General features: G+C 48.0%; 1 protein-coding gene across 5 annotated transcripts in view; it reads left to right on the forward strand.

Moving 5' to 3' along the window:
• Positions 1-15,494, forward strand: part of LOC139411065 (splicing regulator ARVCF-like) — a 232,947-nt gene that overhangs the window by 185,223 nt on the left and 32,230 nt on the right. For 4 of the 5 annotated variants that reach the window (XM_071156879.1, XM_071156881.1, XM_071156882.1 and 1 more), the window contains 4 exons: positions 4,002-4,185; positions 12,883-13,000; positions 13,244-13,415; positions 14,836-14,853. In XM_071156879.1, coding sequence (XP_071012980.1) covers positions 4,002-4,185; positions 12,883-13,000; positions 13,244-13,415; positions 14,836-14,853 — 492 coding nt within the window. The remainder of the gene's footprint in view (positions 1-4,001; positions 4,186-12,882; positions 13,001-13,243; positions 13,416-14,835; positions 14,854-15,494) is intronic. The other variant, XM_071156883.1, reaches the window with a different exon arrangement.

Here is a 15,494-nt window from a genome sequence, read left to right on the forward strand (position 1 = left end):
GTGTAATGGGCAGCTCTAAGTGAATGGGCCTGTTAGAGCAGCATGTCGGCAGTAGCCAGCACCCAGGAAATTAAATTAGCCGCCCAGGGCCCTGGGAGGGAGGAAAGTACTGGTCCACCTCCCATTTTCCCTGGCCTGGCCTGCCTCGGCTTGGCTTTCATTACCATCCATTACCTTGGGATTTGATTACGGAGGTTGAGGGAGGCCAGGCCAGGGATGCTTCAGGTTCTTAAGGGGAAAGAGTGAAGAAACTGAATACTTTAGAATTGGCACTGTGTTGGAGGTACAGGCCGACATGCAGTGATGTGAAAGAGTCGGTGCCCCAAGACTTATTTAACATCCTCTTCAAAGAGGTAGGGTTTCAGATGTTTTGGGAAGATTGACTCAGCCTCCCGGGTGGCGCAGTGGTCTAAGGCACTGCATTGCAGTGCTTTCTGTGCCTAGGTTCGAGACTCTAGGTTCGAGCCCAGGCTCTGTCACAGCCGGCCACGACCGGGAGGTCCATGGGGCGACGCACAATTGGCCTAGCGTCGTCCGGGTTAGGGAGGGTTTGGCCGGTAGGGATATCCTTGTCTCATCGCGCACTAGCGGCTCCTGTGGCGGGCCAGGCGCAGTGCGCACTGACCAGGTCGCTAGTTGCACGGTGTTTCCTGCGACACATTGGTGCGGCTGGGTTGGATGCGCGCTGTGTTACGAAGCAGTGCGGCTTGGTTGTTTTGTGTTTCGGAGGATGCATGGCTCTCGACCTTCGTCTCTCCCGAGCCGTACAGGCGTTGTAGCGATGAGACAAGATAGTAGCTACTAACAATTAGATACCACGAAAAAGGGGGGTAAAAAAATATGATTTAAAAAAAAAATATTGAAGACTCCGCTGACCTGCCTTTAGGGGAAGCTTGTTGCACTATTGGGGTGCCAGGACAGACAATAGCTTTGATTGATTGGGCTGAGCGGGAGCTTCCCTCCCGTAGGGGTGGGAGGTCCAAGAGACCAGAGGTGGGCGGAACGGAGTGCTTGGGTTGGGATGTAGGGTTTGGGCATAGCCTGAAGGTAAGGAGGGGCAGTTTCCCTTGGTCCTCCGTCAGCAAGCACCAGGGTCTTGATGACGATGCGAGCATCGACTGAAATCCAGTGGCGTGTGCGGAGGAGCGGAGTGACGGAGAATGTGAGGGGAAAGGTCGTACTCTACTGATGTAGCATATGAACCTGCAGGAGCGAGTCACTGCTTTGATGTTTGCAGAGAACGACAGGGTGTTGTTGTCCGTTGTCATGCCAAGTTTCTTTGAACTCTGGGAGGGCGACGCCGCAGAGTTGTCAACTATGATGGCGAGGTCTTGGAGCGGGCAGGCTTTCCCCAGAGGAAGAGGAGCGCTGTTTTGTCTTGCTTCTGGAGGCGGTGGGCGGAGATGTCTGCCAGGCACGCAGAGATGTGTGTCGCCACCTGGATTTCAGAAGGTGGAAGGAAAAGATCAGTGGAGTGTCATTTGCATAGCAAATGATTGGAAAGACCATGTGAGGATATGACAGAGCCGAGTTAAAGACAAAAGAGTGAGAGCACGTGGTGCAGACACCGATCATCTCCACGCCACCTGGTAGGATCAACACGCCAGGTAGGATGCAATCCAGGAGTGTCCAGAGCCTGAGACGTCCAACTAAAACACATTTGAAAAACTTTGATGTCATGGAGTCCTTGTATCTGTAGATCTATGAATTTGAGTGGTTACATTTCTCCAGCCCCATCTCTAAATATTGGCAGCATTGTCTTACTATATTACAGTAGTTGAGGTCTCCTGCTTACTGATTGGTCACTAATTGTCCACAATATACAGTAGCAGTAGATTGCATTGTACTCCCTGTCTGGACTATCAAAGATGGTGGATTGTACCGTTAGTGTACAAAACATTAAGAAGACCGTCCTAATATTTTTTTTCCCGCCTCAGAACAGCGTCAATTCATCGGGGCATGGACTCTACAAGGTGTCGAAAGCGTTCCACAGTGATGCTGGCCCATGTTGACTCCAATGCTTTTCACAGTTGTGTCGAGTTGGCTAGATTCTTGATGCTCATGGGGAACTGTTGAGTTTGGAAAACCCAGCGGTGTTGCAGCTCTTGACACAAAACTACCGTACCCCGTTCGAAGGCACTTAAATCGTTTGCCTTGCCCATTCACCCTCTGAATGCCACACATACACAATCCATGTCTCAATACTTAAAAATCCTTCTTTAACCTGTCTCCTCCCCTTCATCTACACTGATTTGAAGTGGATTTAATAGTGATATCAATAAGGGATCATAACTTTCACCAGGTCAGTCTGTCATGGAAAGAGCATGTTAATGTTATGTACACTTAGTGTATGTTGGCTATGGGGGCTGCTGCTGGCTGCTTGTTGACCATTACGTGATGTCAACTCATTTGTCACCAATTGTCCATATTCTAGCAATTGATTTCACTGTTCCTGCTATTGTTGACTATACCAGTGTTGTCTGTAGACTACCGTTGGTTGCTTGTTGACTTCTTATTCACTCCCTGTTTACTGCTGGTTGTCAGAACCAATGGAGTGACGCTAATGGTCCAGTGTTGGAGAGGATCAACTCAGTCGTCCCCCTGGCAGCAGCTCAGTCGTCCCCCTGGCAGCAGCTCAGTCGTCCCCCTGGCAGCAGCTCAGTCGTCCCCCTGGCAGCAGCTCAGTCGTCCCCCTGGCAGCAGCTCAGTCGTCCCCCAGGCAGCAGCTCAGTCGTCCCCCAGGCAGCAGCTCAGTCGTCCCCCAGGCAGCAGCTCAGTCGTCCCCCAGGCAGCAGCTCAGTCGTCCCCCAGGCAGCAGCTCAGTCGTCCCCCAGGCAGCAGCTCAGTCGTCCCCCAGGCAGCAGCTCAGTCGTCCCCCAGGCAGCAGCTCAGTCGTCCCCCAGGCAGCAGCTCAGTCGTCCCCCAGGCAGCAGCTCAGTCGTCCCCCAGGCAGCAGCTCAGTGGGTCCCCCAGGCAGCAGCTCAGTCATGCCCGAGTGCCACAATAACACGCCAATGAAACGAGTCAAACGAACCTCTAGCAAATACGACATGGCTCTTCTCTTAACGCCACATAGAGGGCTCAGTTCTGCCTCTCTGGTAAGCTCTGGTCCATGTTACCAGTGTGCTAAGGCCTTCACTGACTAATGGCCTTGCAGAGTGGAGGCCATTTTTAGCTGTAAGTACAGATGTACTTATTGTTGTCGGAGGGAGGTAATGGTTCTCAAATCATAAATTAACCACACGAGCGAGTCTAAAGGTATTTTTTAGATTTGGGCCCGCCAAGGTTTTTATAGTGTGCAGTCAGCATGATATGACGGCGAAAATATTGACCAGGCAGAAACCGTGCATAAGTCTGTGTGTATAAGATTTAGCCAAACTCTTTAGCTCCTGGCTGTTATACTTCTGCCTAGGAAATCAATACTTTCTGAAATAAGATAAACTGTTTCATCTGGTTACCATTCCTCCCTCACTGGGCCTTGTCTGGGGGCGGGGTAGAGGGGAGCTGCAGTTCATAAAAACAAAGACGGGACTCTGCGTGTGTATGTGGACTTTGAAGTCGATTCTGTAGTATTTAGTTTTCCACAAACCGGAGGTCTTGCCCTGGTACATCCATTTATGTGAAATCCCTCCTGATTCTATCTCTATCGCAACTGTTGCCAGGCTCCATGCCGGCTCTAAACCTGTCCTCACTGCGTGTGTGTGTGTGTGTTTGTGTGTGTGTCCCTCGCCTCCCATTCCTCCCTCTCTCTGAGATTACAGGATTCACAGGCTCAGTGATTGAATTATGCTCAGTGTGAGACACCGCTATCTCTCTCCTCACTGTGAGAGAAACTAAGACTTTGCTCTCGCTGTGTGTTTTACATGTTACTGGTAAATGGTTTCATTTTGCGTGAACGACGGTTCCCTCAGACGTGAAAGGAATCTGCGAATGACAGTTTTTCCTTCATCTATTTCTCTCCCTCTGCTCCTCTCCCGATCCCCCTCCCTCCCTCGCCCTAGGGACCCTGTGGAACCTGTCTTCCTATGAGCCTCTGAAGATGGTGATTATAAACCACGGGCTTCAGACTATGACCAACGAGGTCATCATCCCCCACTCAGGCTGGGAGCACGAGCCCAACGAGGACTCCAAGCCCCGCGACGCAGAGTGGACCACCGTCTTCAAGAACACCTCTGGTTGTCTGAGGTAATAGCTTGCGTGAGGCCTGATACCCACGCTCCTCTTAAAGGTACTTCCTGCCATAGGAAAAAGTGAAGCAGATCAAAAGATGGTTAATATGATCCAGCAGCAGGGCCCATGGTACAATGCATATGGACCTGCCAGGCCACCACTCGCACTTCAACCACAGAGGCTATTCTCTGAATGAGAGAGGGAGCTGAAAGACCTTTTCAACCAGTGTATCTGATATTGAAAGGATAGCGATCGATGGTCTCCGCTGCTGTGGCAATTAGCAGTGCTATTAACAGACCCCTGTACAGGCAGAACCAGAGACCTTAGAGGTCGTCTGAGCAACCTGATGCTTGATTAGTACTTCCGTGGCCACAAGGGCTTACCGCAACGGTTACAACTGCCGTAACGACATTAGCCCTTGTAAATACGCATCACCTTCTCCCTGATCTTAAAGGTTGTGAGGGGATGGAGGGGGGCGGGTTGGGTCGATTGGGACTGGATTAAATTAGTATGTAGATTTATACCAATCAGGTGACAGGTTGGTGAGGAAGCCATGTTTTCCTCGCTCACTTGATTCAGATTCTCACATTCTCCTCAATGTGTTGCAGCTGTGGATTATTGCCTCCATAGGGTATGGCTTGAGCCTTCTCTCAAAGGGTAACACATGATCCAACTGTGTGTTCATCTGGAGAAAGTAGTTGGCTAGTCCAGTCTCTAGCAACTGTCATTCAAGACTACTGCCCCTCTCTATACTGACTGACCTTGTAGGGAAAGTGTTCAAAGAGGAAGCCAGAGGCTGAGCCTGGGGGGTGTAATATAGCCCCAGATAATGACTTCTTTCTACTGCTGTGTGTGTGTGTCCCCACCCCAACACACACACACACACACACACACACACACACACACACACACACACACACACACTGGAGATAAGTCTATAGGAAGTCTGGATGTCTGCGTTAAGCCAAAGGTCCACCAGGAGATAGTGGTTCTAATAAAGATGTAGTAGCTTCAATGTCTTTGTTTTGGCCGTTTGCATATTGGCTGTGACTCTCTACTAGTGTCCATTTTGCCAGTTTGACTCTGTTTTTAAAGCGTGTGAGGTTAATGTCAGACAATGTTGGAGACTAGATAGTAGTTCTTTCTCCTGATGTGACTTGGACCTTGTGTTATGGCAGTATGTCACCCTACAGAAACACAACAGATATGTGTGTGTTGTCCTCTGTCCCAGCTATATGCTGCCTGCATCCCGCCCAGCCCCAGCCAGTCTGACCCCCAGTCCCTAATCCACTGCAGCTCAGCTCAGCAGTCACTGCGGTCTGTTGATCAGGATCCAACCAATCCCACCACCCTCCAACACCCCACCAACCCCCTGCTGTTTTGGTCTAATGTAACACATTCCAGATTAGCGTTCTTGTGTTTTGCTTGTTTGGTACTCTCTCTCGCCATCTTTCTCTCTTTCTTTCTCTCGCTCTCTCACACACACACACACTCTTGATATCAGGATGTATTTTATTTTGCTTGGTGACCTGGGTAAGGAAGTAGACGGAGGCTGAGGGTTTGATCCGGCTGGCTGTCCTTAGATTACACCACTCCCTCCCTAGAGAAGCTGCTGCCTCCTCCTGCCCCATTTCACTTTAATCAATGTAATCAAGTTTGCCTCTCATCTGGCCAGCAGCACATTACAGTGGCTCCATCCCAAATGGTACCCTGTTCCCCAAAGGACCAGAAGGGCTCTGGTCAAAAGGTAGTGCGCTATATAGGAATAGGGTGCCATTTGCGACAAAGCCTATGTCAGTAGTTCTGACAGGGGGAGGGGTATTGTATAGTAGTAGAGGTGACTGCTGCTGAGTTAGAGGTCTGATATAGCTGGATGTGGATGCCCTCTGGTGAAGTTGGCAGCTGATTGCTCCTCCCCATGAGTCTCTCTGTGTATGTATGTGTGTGTGTGTGTGTGAGTTCACTGTGTGTCTCACCCATCCCACAGGGTCATACAGGGCACCTTGTACTAGCCTCGTATTACATCTCTCTATCTCTCTCTCTCCCCCTCTCTCTACGTTACCTGCTGCTGAGTGTGTCTCCATAGCGACGGTAACCAACAACACACTGTTTGCTGGTCAGAGGCAGATTTGAGATCTGCTGATGTATGGGAGATTGAGTTTACTCATGCCTTGACAGAGCAGCACGTTTTCTGTATCGGTCACTATTACCGCTGCCGCTTTTTGGCATTGTTTCCTTCTGGAAGGATTTTTATTTATTTTATTTAACCTTTTATTTAACTAGGCAAGTCAGTTAAGAACACATTCTTATTTACATTGACGGCCTTCCCCAGCCAAACCCGGACAAAGCTGGGCCAATTATTCGCCGCCCTATGGGACTCCCAATATCGACTGGTTGTGATGCAGCCTGGAATCGAACCAGGTTCTGTAGTGACGCCTCTAGCACTGATATGCAGTGCCTTAGATCGCTGTGCCACTCGTGAGCCCTCAAAAGGATGAGCGTGTCCATACTCCTACACTGTCAAATAAGGTTGCGTGTGTGAGAGAAAGTCCTTTAAGCTGTGTCCTTTTTACCAGGCGTACCATTGACCTTGTGACGACGGACATGGTGGGATCTTCATCAGTGAGGCAGTCTCATTCTAACCCTCTCCCAGAGGACAGCCTATTGTCCCTTTATGGCCACATGTCACAGTGACCTCTCAGCCTAGTTAGTTGATATACATCCACACAATGGACACAGACACACACGCCCTCCGTCAAATCCGCAGATTGACATTGAAACACACACGCACACAGATTGACACCCACAACAGATGCACTTTCTAGAAAAAGGGAAAAATCAAACACCTGCCAATAAAAAAAAACACACTTCACGCTTTGTATGTCTGCCCAAGCACACACACACCTCCCTGCCTGTCAAATCAATCCCTGTTGGATGCTCCTTGGTGGCCTTTATGGGTGGAAGTTATTCCTCTGAGCCAAAAGAGGGATGTGAGGTTTTAATTCTATTAATTTATTTAGAATTTTATTTGTCACATGCACCAAATACAACGGGTATAGACTTTACCGTGAAATGCTTACTTACGAGCCTTTTACCAACAATGCAGAGTTAAAAAAGTAAGACATTTAGCAGGAACAAGGAGCTATATACAAGGAGCAACGGTACCGAGTCAATGTGCAGGGGTATGCAGTAGTTGAGATATGTACATGTAGGTAGGGGGTCAAAGTGACTAGGCGATCAAGATGGATAATAAACAGAGTAGCAGCAGCGTATGTGGAGAGTGTTAGTGTGTGTGTGGTGTCAATTTGTGTTTGTGTGTCAGAGTGTGGGTAGATTCCAGTGAGTGTGCATAATCAGTGCACAAAAGGGTCAGTGTACAAAAGGGTCAGTGTAAATAGTCCCGGTAGCCATTTGGTTAACTGTTCAGCAGTATTATGGATTTGGGTAGAAGCTGTTAAGGAGCCTTTTGGTCCCAGACTTGGCGGTCCAGTACCACTTGCCGTGCAGAAGCAGTCTATGGCTTGGTGGCTGGGGTCTTTTGACAATTGTTTGGTCCTTCATCTGACAGCGCCTGGTAAAGAGGTCCTGGATGGCAGGGAGCACGCCCCCAGTCATATACTGCGCCGTTTGCGTCAAATCAAAGTTTATTGGTCGCGTACACAGATTTGCAGATGTTATTGCAGGTGCCAATAACTAGCTTTCTAGCTTCAACAGTTCAGCGATACAAAACTGTGTGTATGGAAAGTATATGACTAGAAAATGTGTGTACAGCAGTAGTTATATAGGATGAGTCATGACTAGAATACAGTATATACATATAAAATGAGTAAAACTGTATGTAACAATTATTCAAATGACCAGTGTTCAATGACTCTATGTACATAGGGCAGGGTACTAGACCGGCTAAGGGTGAATTTGTAACAGTCTGATGTCCTGGAGATGCAAGCTGTTTATCAGTCTCTCGGTCCCAGCTTTGATGTTCCGGTACTGTCGTCTCCTCTAGATGGTAGCGGGGCGAACATGCCGTGGCTCGGGTGGCTGAAGTCCTTGACAATCTTCTGTGACAAAGGGTGATGTATATGCCGTGGATGGCAGGCAGTGTGCCCCCGATGAAACGTTGGGCTGACCGCAACACCCTCTGGAGAGCCCTGTGGTTGCGAATGGTGCAATCTATCCACGGTTTTTGGTTTGGGAAACTTGTTATTGTCACAGTGGGAACAACATGCTCTATGCACTTCCTGATGAACCCTGTCACCGAGTCAGTGTATATTTCGAGACTATTCTCAGAGGCGACCCGGAACATTTCCCAGTCAGCGTGATCAAAACAATCTTGACGTATAAATTCCGATTGGTTACTGGGATTTCCCGCCCATACTCTCACCGTTTTCCCAGGAAAGGAACTGTGAGATTATTTCTATGAACAGCCTGACGTAAAATGGAACTGTTAAATTTGATGCCATTTCTACATCTGGCTTCTCTACGGGCCACGGCCAAAACTCTCTGCTATCTGCATGATCAATCATCAACGTTATGGAGCGCAGTTCACAATGCATGTATCATCTCATCATACTAACTTTTCTTATTGTGAAAGGTGGGAAGGACTATGTTTGCTGCAGCATAGCCTAGGGTACAGTAATATAAGGACTGAATGTGTGTCTAATTTACACATCTCCAACTGGTTTCGGGGGTCACCGTATTTTTTTTTATCTTCAAGTCATTTTGTAAAATTCCAGATGCAAAGTTTTAAAACGGCTTATCACTCGAATATCGTTGATTTAAATCAGTGTGCATGCTGTCTTTCTCTCCAGTTTCGAAATAGATAAGCTTAATCCTATTCAATATACAGTATATATACACGGAGTGTACAAAACATTAGGAACACCTTCCTAATATTGAGTTGCTCCCCCTTTTGCCCTCAGAACAGCCTCAATTTGTCGGGGCATGCACTCTACAAGGTGTCAACAGCATTCTAGAGCGATGCTGGCCCATGTAGACCCTTATGCTTCCCACAGTTGTCAAGTTGGCTGGATGTCTCTTGGGTGGTGGAACATTCTTGATACACACTGGAAACTGTTGAGCCTGGAAAACCCACTCAAACTGGTGCTCCTGGCACCTAGTACCACACCCTGTTCAAAGTCACCCTCTGAATAGCACACATACACGATCCATGGCGCGATTGTCTCAAGGATTAAAACTAATTCTGTAACCGGTCCCCTTCATCGACACTGATTTGAAGTGGGTTTAACAAGTGACATCAATAAGGGATCATAGCTGTCACCTGGTCAGTCTGTCATGGAAAGAGCAGGTGTTTCTAATGTTTTGTATAGTAAGTGTAGTTGTCCTACCCTACCCTTTTTCAGGTCATAAATTCAATGCAGTATTAGCCTTAGATTTAGCTAATGAATGACAAGGTATATTTAAGCTTCTAACATACAGCCTGTCTATTGCGCAATAGGCTCCTGCTCTCCGCTGGCCTCTTCTTATAAAGCTCCTTTGTTTTGTTGAGAGAGAGGTTATTTTCCTGGATCCACTCTCCCAGCGCCCTCGCCTCTGCCCTGTAGACGCTTGTCATTGTTGGTAATCAGGCCTACTACTGCAAACTTGATGATTGAGTTGGAGGCGTGCATGACCACGCAGTCATGGGTGAACAGGGAGTACAGGAGGGGGCTAAGCAGGCACCCTTGTGGGGCCCCTGTGTTGAGGATCAGCGAAGTGGAGGTGTTGTTTCCTACCTTCACCACCTGGGGTGGCCCATCAGGAAGTCGGAAGACCTATTTGCACAGGGCGGGGTTCAGACAGAGTGCCCCGAGCTTAATGATGAGCTTGGAGGGTACTATTTTGTGGAATGCTGAGCTGTAGTCAATAAACCGCATTCTTACATAGGTATTCCTCTTGTTCAGATAGGATAGGGCAGTGTGCAGTGCGATGGTGATTGCATCGTCTGTGGATCTATTGGGGCAGTAAGCAAATTGAAGTGGATCTAGGGTCTCAGGTAGAGGTGATATGATCCTTGACTAGTCTCTCAAAGCACTTCATGATGACAGAAGTGAGTGCTACAAGGCGATAGTCATTTAGTTCAGTTACTTTCGCTTTCTTGGGTACAGGAACAATGGTGGCCATCTTGAAGCAAGTGGGGACAGCAGACTGGGATAGGGAGAAATTGAATATGTCTGTTAACAATCCAGCCAGCTGGTCTGCGCATGCTCTGAGGACGCGGCTTGGGATTCCATCTGGGCCTGCAGCCTTGCGAGGGTTAACACGCTTTGTCTTACTCACGTCGGCCGCTGAGATTGAGTGCCCACAGTCCTTGGTAGCGAGCCGCATCGCTGGCACTGTGTTATCCTGAAAGTGGGTAAAGATGGTGATCAGCTTATCCGGGTGCAAGACGTCGGTGTCCGCGACGTGGCTGGTTTTCCCTTTGTAATCCGTGATTGTCTGTAGAACCTGCCACATACGTATAGTGTCTGACCCTTTGGATTGCGACTCCACTTTGTCTATGTACTGTACAAACATTTTGCCTGTTTGATTGCCTTGAGGGAATAACTACACTGTTTGTATTCGACCATATTCCCCGTCACCTTGCCATGGTTAAATGCGGTGGTTCGCGCTTTCAGTTTTGCACGAAAGCTGCCATCTATCCACGGTTTCTCGTTTGGGTAGGTTTTAATAGCCATAGTGGGTACAAAATCTCCTATACACTTCCTGATGAACTCACTCACCGTATTCGTCAATGTTATTCTCAGTCCCAGTTCGCGTGATCAAAACAATCCTGAAGCATGGATTCTGATTGGTCAGACCAGGGTTGAATAGACCTTAGCAAGAGTACTTCCTGTTTGTTCCTACCTATAAGGAGGGAGGAGCCAAATGGAGTCGATCAGATTTGCCGAAGGGAGGGCAGGGGAGGGCTTTGTTGGCATTTTGAAAAGTTGAGTAGCAGTGGTCCAATGTTTTACCAGTGCGAGTACTACAGTCAATGTGTTGGTAGAACTTCAGTAGCGTTTCCCTCATTTGCTTTGTTAAAATCACCAGCTGCAATAAATGCGGCCTCAGGATATGTGGTTTCCAGTTTGCATAAAGTCCAGTGTAGTTCTTTGGGAGCTGTTGTGGTATCGGCTTGAGGGGGATTATACACGGCTGTGACTATAACCAAAGATAATTATCTTGGTCGGCATTTGATTGAGGTATTCTAGGTTGGATGAACAAAAGGACTTGAGTTCCTGTATGTTATCACAATCACACCATGGGTAGTTAATCATGAAACATACACCCCCGCCTTCTTGCCGGAGAGTGCTTTATTCCTGTATTCGTGATGTACTGAGAAGCCAGATGGCTGTATGGACGGGGACAGTATATCCCTAGAGATCCATGTTACCGTGAAACAGAGTATTTTACAATCCCTGATGTCTCTCTGGAAGGAGATCCTCGCCCTGAGCTAGTCTTCTTTGTTATCCAGAGACGAAACATTAGCAATTAATATACTCGGAAGCGGTGGCTGGTGTGCACGCCTCCTGAGTCGGATTAGAAGTCCACTCCGAATACCTCTTCTCCGCCGGCGGTGTTTTGGAACAGCCTTTGGAACAAGTTAAATTGCCCTGGGTGGTACGAACAAAATATCCAATTCGGGAAAGTCGCATTCCTGGTCGTAATGCTGGTGAGTTACCGCAGCTCTGATATACAAAAGTTATGTCTGGCTGTATGTAATAACAACACAAAACATTTTCTGTGCTAATAATGTATACGAAATAACACAACGTTGCTTCGGAGCTAGAAGCAGAGCTGCCATATCTGTCGCCGCCATTTTACTTGAAGCAGTCCCGTCAATGTTTTATGACTTGGGAATTGGAGTCCCGTATGGTCTGCGGTGTCTGCCTCTCTGTACCATTGATTCGTTTTAATTAGCCCAAAGTGTATAATAGCCCAGGCTTTACCTGAGATGAATGGAATCTGCACCAGAGACTGACTGACTTCCCCCTGTGTGTGAAAGAGCGGCTGTGTGTATGCACATTTCTGTTTGCAAGTGTGTGCGCTCGTGCATATATCACCTTTGAGTGTGTGCACATTTAAGTGTGTGTGTCACTCTGGCTGTCCCCCTCAACCCCTTCGCAGCGGTGACAGGCATCATCCTCCAGGACTAGCTGGGTGGATTGGTAATGGGATTATATGGCCCAGAAAGAAAACCCTCTTAAATTAAGTCCCCAGCGAGCCTAGCAGCTCCTGCTCTCTCGCTCCACAACTAAAGTCTCTGTAAAGACATGCGCGGAGCCACTTGGCAGGCCTTTGCAGACAGTTATTTACTATACAGGTCTGTTTGGGAGTGCGGAATGGTAGATTACAAGCCTGTGTACGGTTCCATCTTTGGCGGGAAGTTGCCACTTTTCATGTCCTGTGCGGGACGGTTTGTGGAATGATTATTTCCCTGTCTGCTTAGCTGTTACACTGCTGATTCACTGTCGTCAGATTCAGGTGTTTACTTTTATCTCTTGAAGTCAGCTGTGTCTGATCTTAATCTCTGCAGTTTCTAGAGCATGGGCACTGGGCAATGCTATCTCTGTGCACGGGAGATAGGAGCCCTCTGTCTCTGTAATATATTCAACCACTCATGGAGGAAATTGGAAGTGAAATGAAAAGCGACTCTAAATGCTGTTTATTAACACAGCCTACGGATGTCTCTTTTTTTTCTGCTTCTGACCAGGGTGTGTCTGTGTTCCACAGGAACGTGAGTTCGGACGGGGCCGAGGCGAGGCGCAGGCTGAGGGAGTGTGAGGGGCTGGTGGACGCTCTGCTCCACGCCCTGCAGTCAGCTGTGGGGAAGAAAGACATGGACAACAAGGTGAGCCGCCAGCTCCACACACCTCCCCATACGCATCATTCTACCTGTACATTATTATAACAGTATTTTGTGTAGTCGTTGGGGACATTTGATACCACGAATGCTGATTTGTCTTCTGTTTTGCTTGTCTCCAGTGGGTCTCTTTATCTAGTTTGGAAGCGAGTAAACAGTCCCTTTCATATCATATTCTGAGAACAATCTGTGCAGGTTGAGCTGACAACTCTTTGTCCCCGCCTCCTCCAGTCTGTGGAGAACTGTGTGTGTATCATGAGGAACCTGTCCTACCACGTTCACAAGGAGATCCCAGGGGCCGAGAAGTTCACAGACCCATCAGTGCTGCAGGCCCCGGGCTCTGTGGGCCCTCAGAGGAAGAAGAAGGACGACGCAGGCTGCTTCGGAGGGAAGAAGGCCAAAGGTGAAAGGCAGGGACGACACAGAGGGAGACTAGACTGGGGAGACATGGGCCCAGTCCCAAAACGAACCGCTTCCGTGCACCGCCAGTGTTTGATGTTCTGTAGGAACCACTAATTACCACACAGAGAGAAAAAAAAGAGGACCGAAACCTATTATACTATACTCAAAATGGGCCCTGTCAGTTTGAATAGGTTACTGTATGTATCCAGGCCTATGCTAACAGTATTTCAGCTCTTTAGAGCTTTATTTACCTCGTACCCTTCAGCCCAGAGCTATTTCCCCATAGCAGACAGTTATTTAGTAAAGGCTACCCTCTGGTTCTAGACAGAGATGTAATTAGTGTAGGCTACCTCTCAATCACTGATGAATGGCTGAACAACAAGTAGAGGTCCCTCTCCCACAACAAATAATGACAGCAATGAATCACTTAGTCAATGAGGTGTGACCCAATCTCACTGACCCCTCAAAGTCCGGAGGGGGATGCTACTGATTTAGAGGCCAAGAAGCACTGGGGCGTGTGTCTGGAAATGTGTGTGTGTGTGTGTGTGTGTGTGTGTTTACAGATTGAATATTATAGATGGCAATCGCAGGCGAATTAGCCAGTCTGCTGCTATTGTACACAGCAGTTAATGTGGTGTGTTTAGTCTTCACAGGCCCTGGAGGTGTACTTTGAAGGAAAGATGGCCTACATTAAAAATGCTTAACACGCCCTTCCAAAAACAGTGTGAGTGCGGGAAGGGGAGTCAGATCTTGCAAGAGAGTCGTTTAGACAACACGGTCTCTCCCAGCAATTTGTTACCCGAGTTAAATTGTCTAAATTTACCCCCCGAATCCTGACACTTGCCATTACACCCATTATCATGAACAGACGCTTCAGGCCCAGCATTTTTACCCAATGCAAAATGGTTGCGTTTTACATTTCTCTTTTTGTTTTTGATTCCTATATTCCTGTGCTGTTGTGTGTGTGGCTGGCTTAGTGCCTTGAGTGGCAGTGACTGTCCCTCTCTCTCCTTGTGTGTGCTGCTGCAGTGTGATCGTACACACACACTTTCTCTAATGAGCCGAGTACACTGACACCACAGCCTCTTAACTCTGTCCCAGGAGAGTCACCTATGGAGTGCTAATGGGTTTTATTCTCCACTTGTCACCATTCTGCCCTAAGTACTTGTTTCTTACCTTCTATTCTCCCACTCTCTCGCTATCTCTTTCCTTCTCCCTCCCTTGTGTTCTCTTTCTCTCTCTCAGCTTTCCTACTCTCTCTTCCCTTTTTCCCTCTGAACTTTATAGCCCCAAGTTGACTTTAAACTGAACTTGTTTGTATTATGTCACCTCTAATCCACACAACCTATTTTATCATTTACTCTTCTCTTCTCCCTGCTTGTGTTTTTTGACATTGCTGCTGCTTCCTTGGCTAACTATAGAGGAGTGGTTTAATCAAGGTGAGTGTCCTCCTGTCTTACTATCTCACCCCTCCCCTTATAGCTACTGTAGCATCAGTAGTTTGGATCTCCTCCAAAACTGAGAAGTTTCACGGACTTCACTTGTTTGCCCTCTTAATTTGCTGTGGCCTTGCTGTGGTTCTCACTCCTTCATCCTACCACACAGCATCGTAGTGTTAGTAGTTCAAACCTTGCCTAATCACGAGGAGTAGAGGTAGGGGAGACCAGGTAAGACCAATAAGTTTGGGTAGTGAAAAGGAACCTGGGATTTAGTTTTTAGCCGTGTCCCGTCCGTGTTGACGATATGGATGGAGAGTTCATTAGCTGGCCCACCCTGCTCAATTACCCTCCCTCCCTCCCTTATTAAAGGAGGTTCCCCACTAGGCTGCTACTAGACGTGTGTGTGTGTGTGTGTGTGTGTGTGTGTGTGTGTGTGTGTGTGTGTGTGTGTGTGTGTGTGTGTGTGTGTGTACTCAAGTCTGTCCGTGTGTGTACTCAAGTCTGTCCGTGTGTGTACTCAAGTCTGTCCGTGTGTGTACTCAAGTCTGTCCATCTGTGTTTGAATGTGTGTGTGCGGTATACGTACACTCACACTGTGTCTTGTCCATCTGCGTGTGTGTGGTAATGCAGTGATCTCAGGG

This window comes from Oncorhynchus clarkii, chromosome 6 (genome assembly GCF_045791955.1).
Source record: "Oncorhynchus clarkii lewisi isolate Uvic-CL-2024 chromosome 6, UVic_Ocla_1.0, whole genome shotgun sequence".
NCBI lineage: Eukaryota > Metazoa > Chordata > Actinopteri > Salmoniformes > Salmonidae > Oncorhynchus > Oncorhynchus clarkii.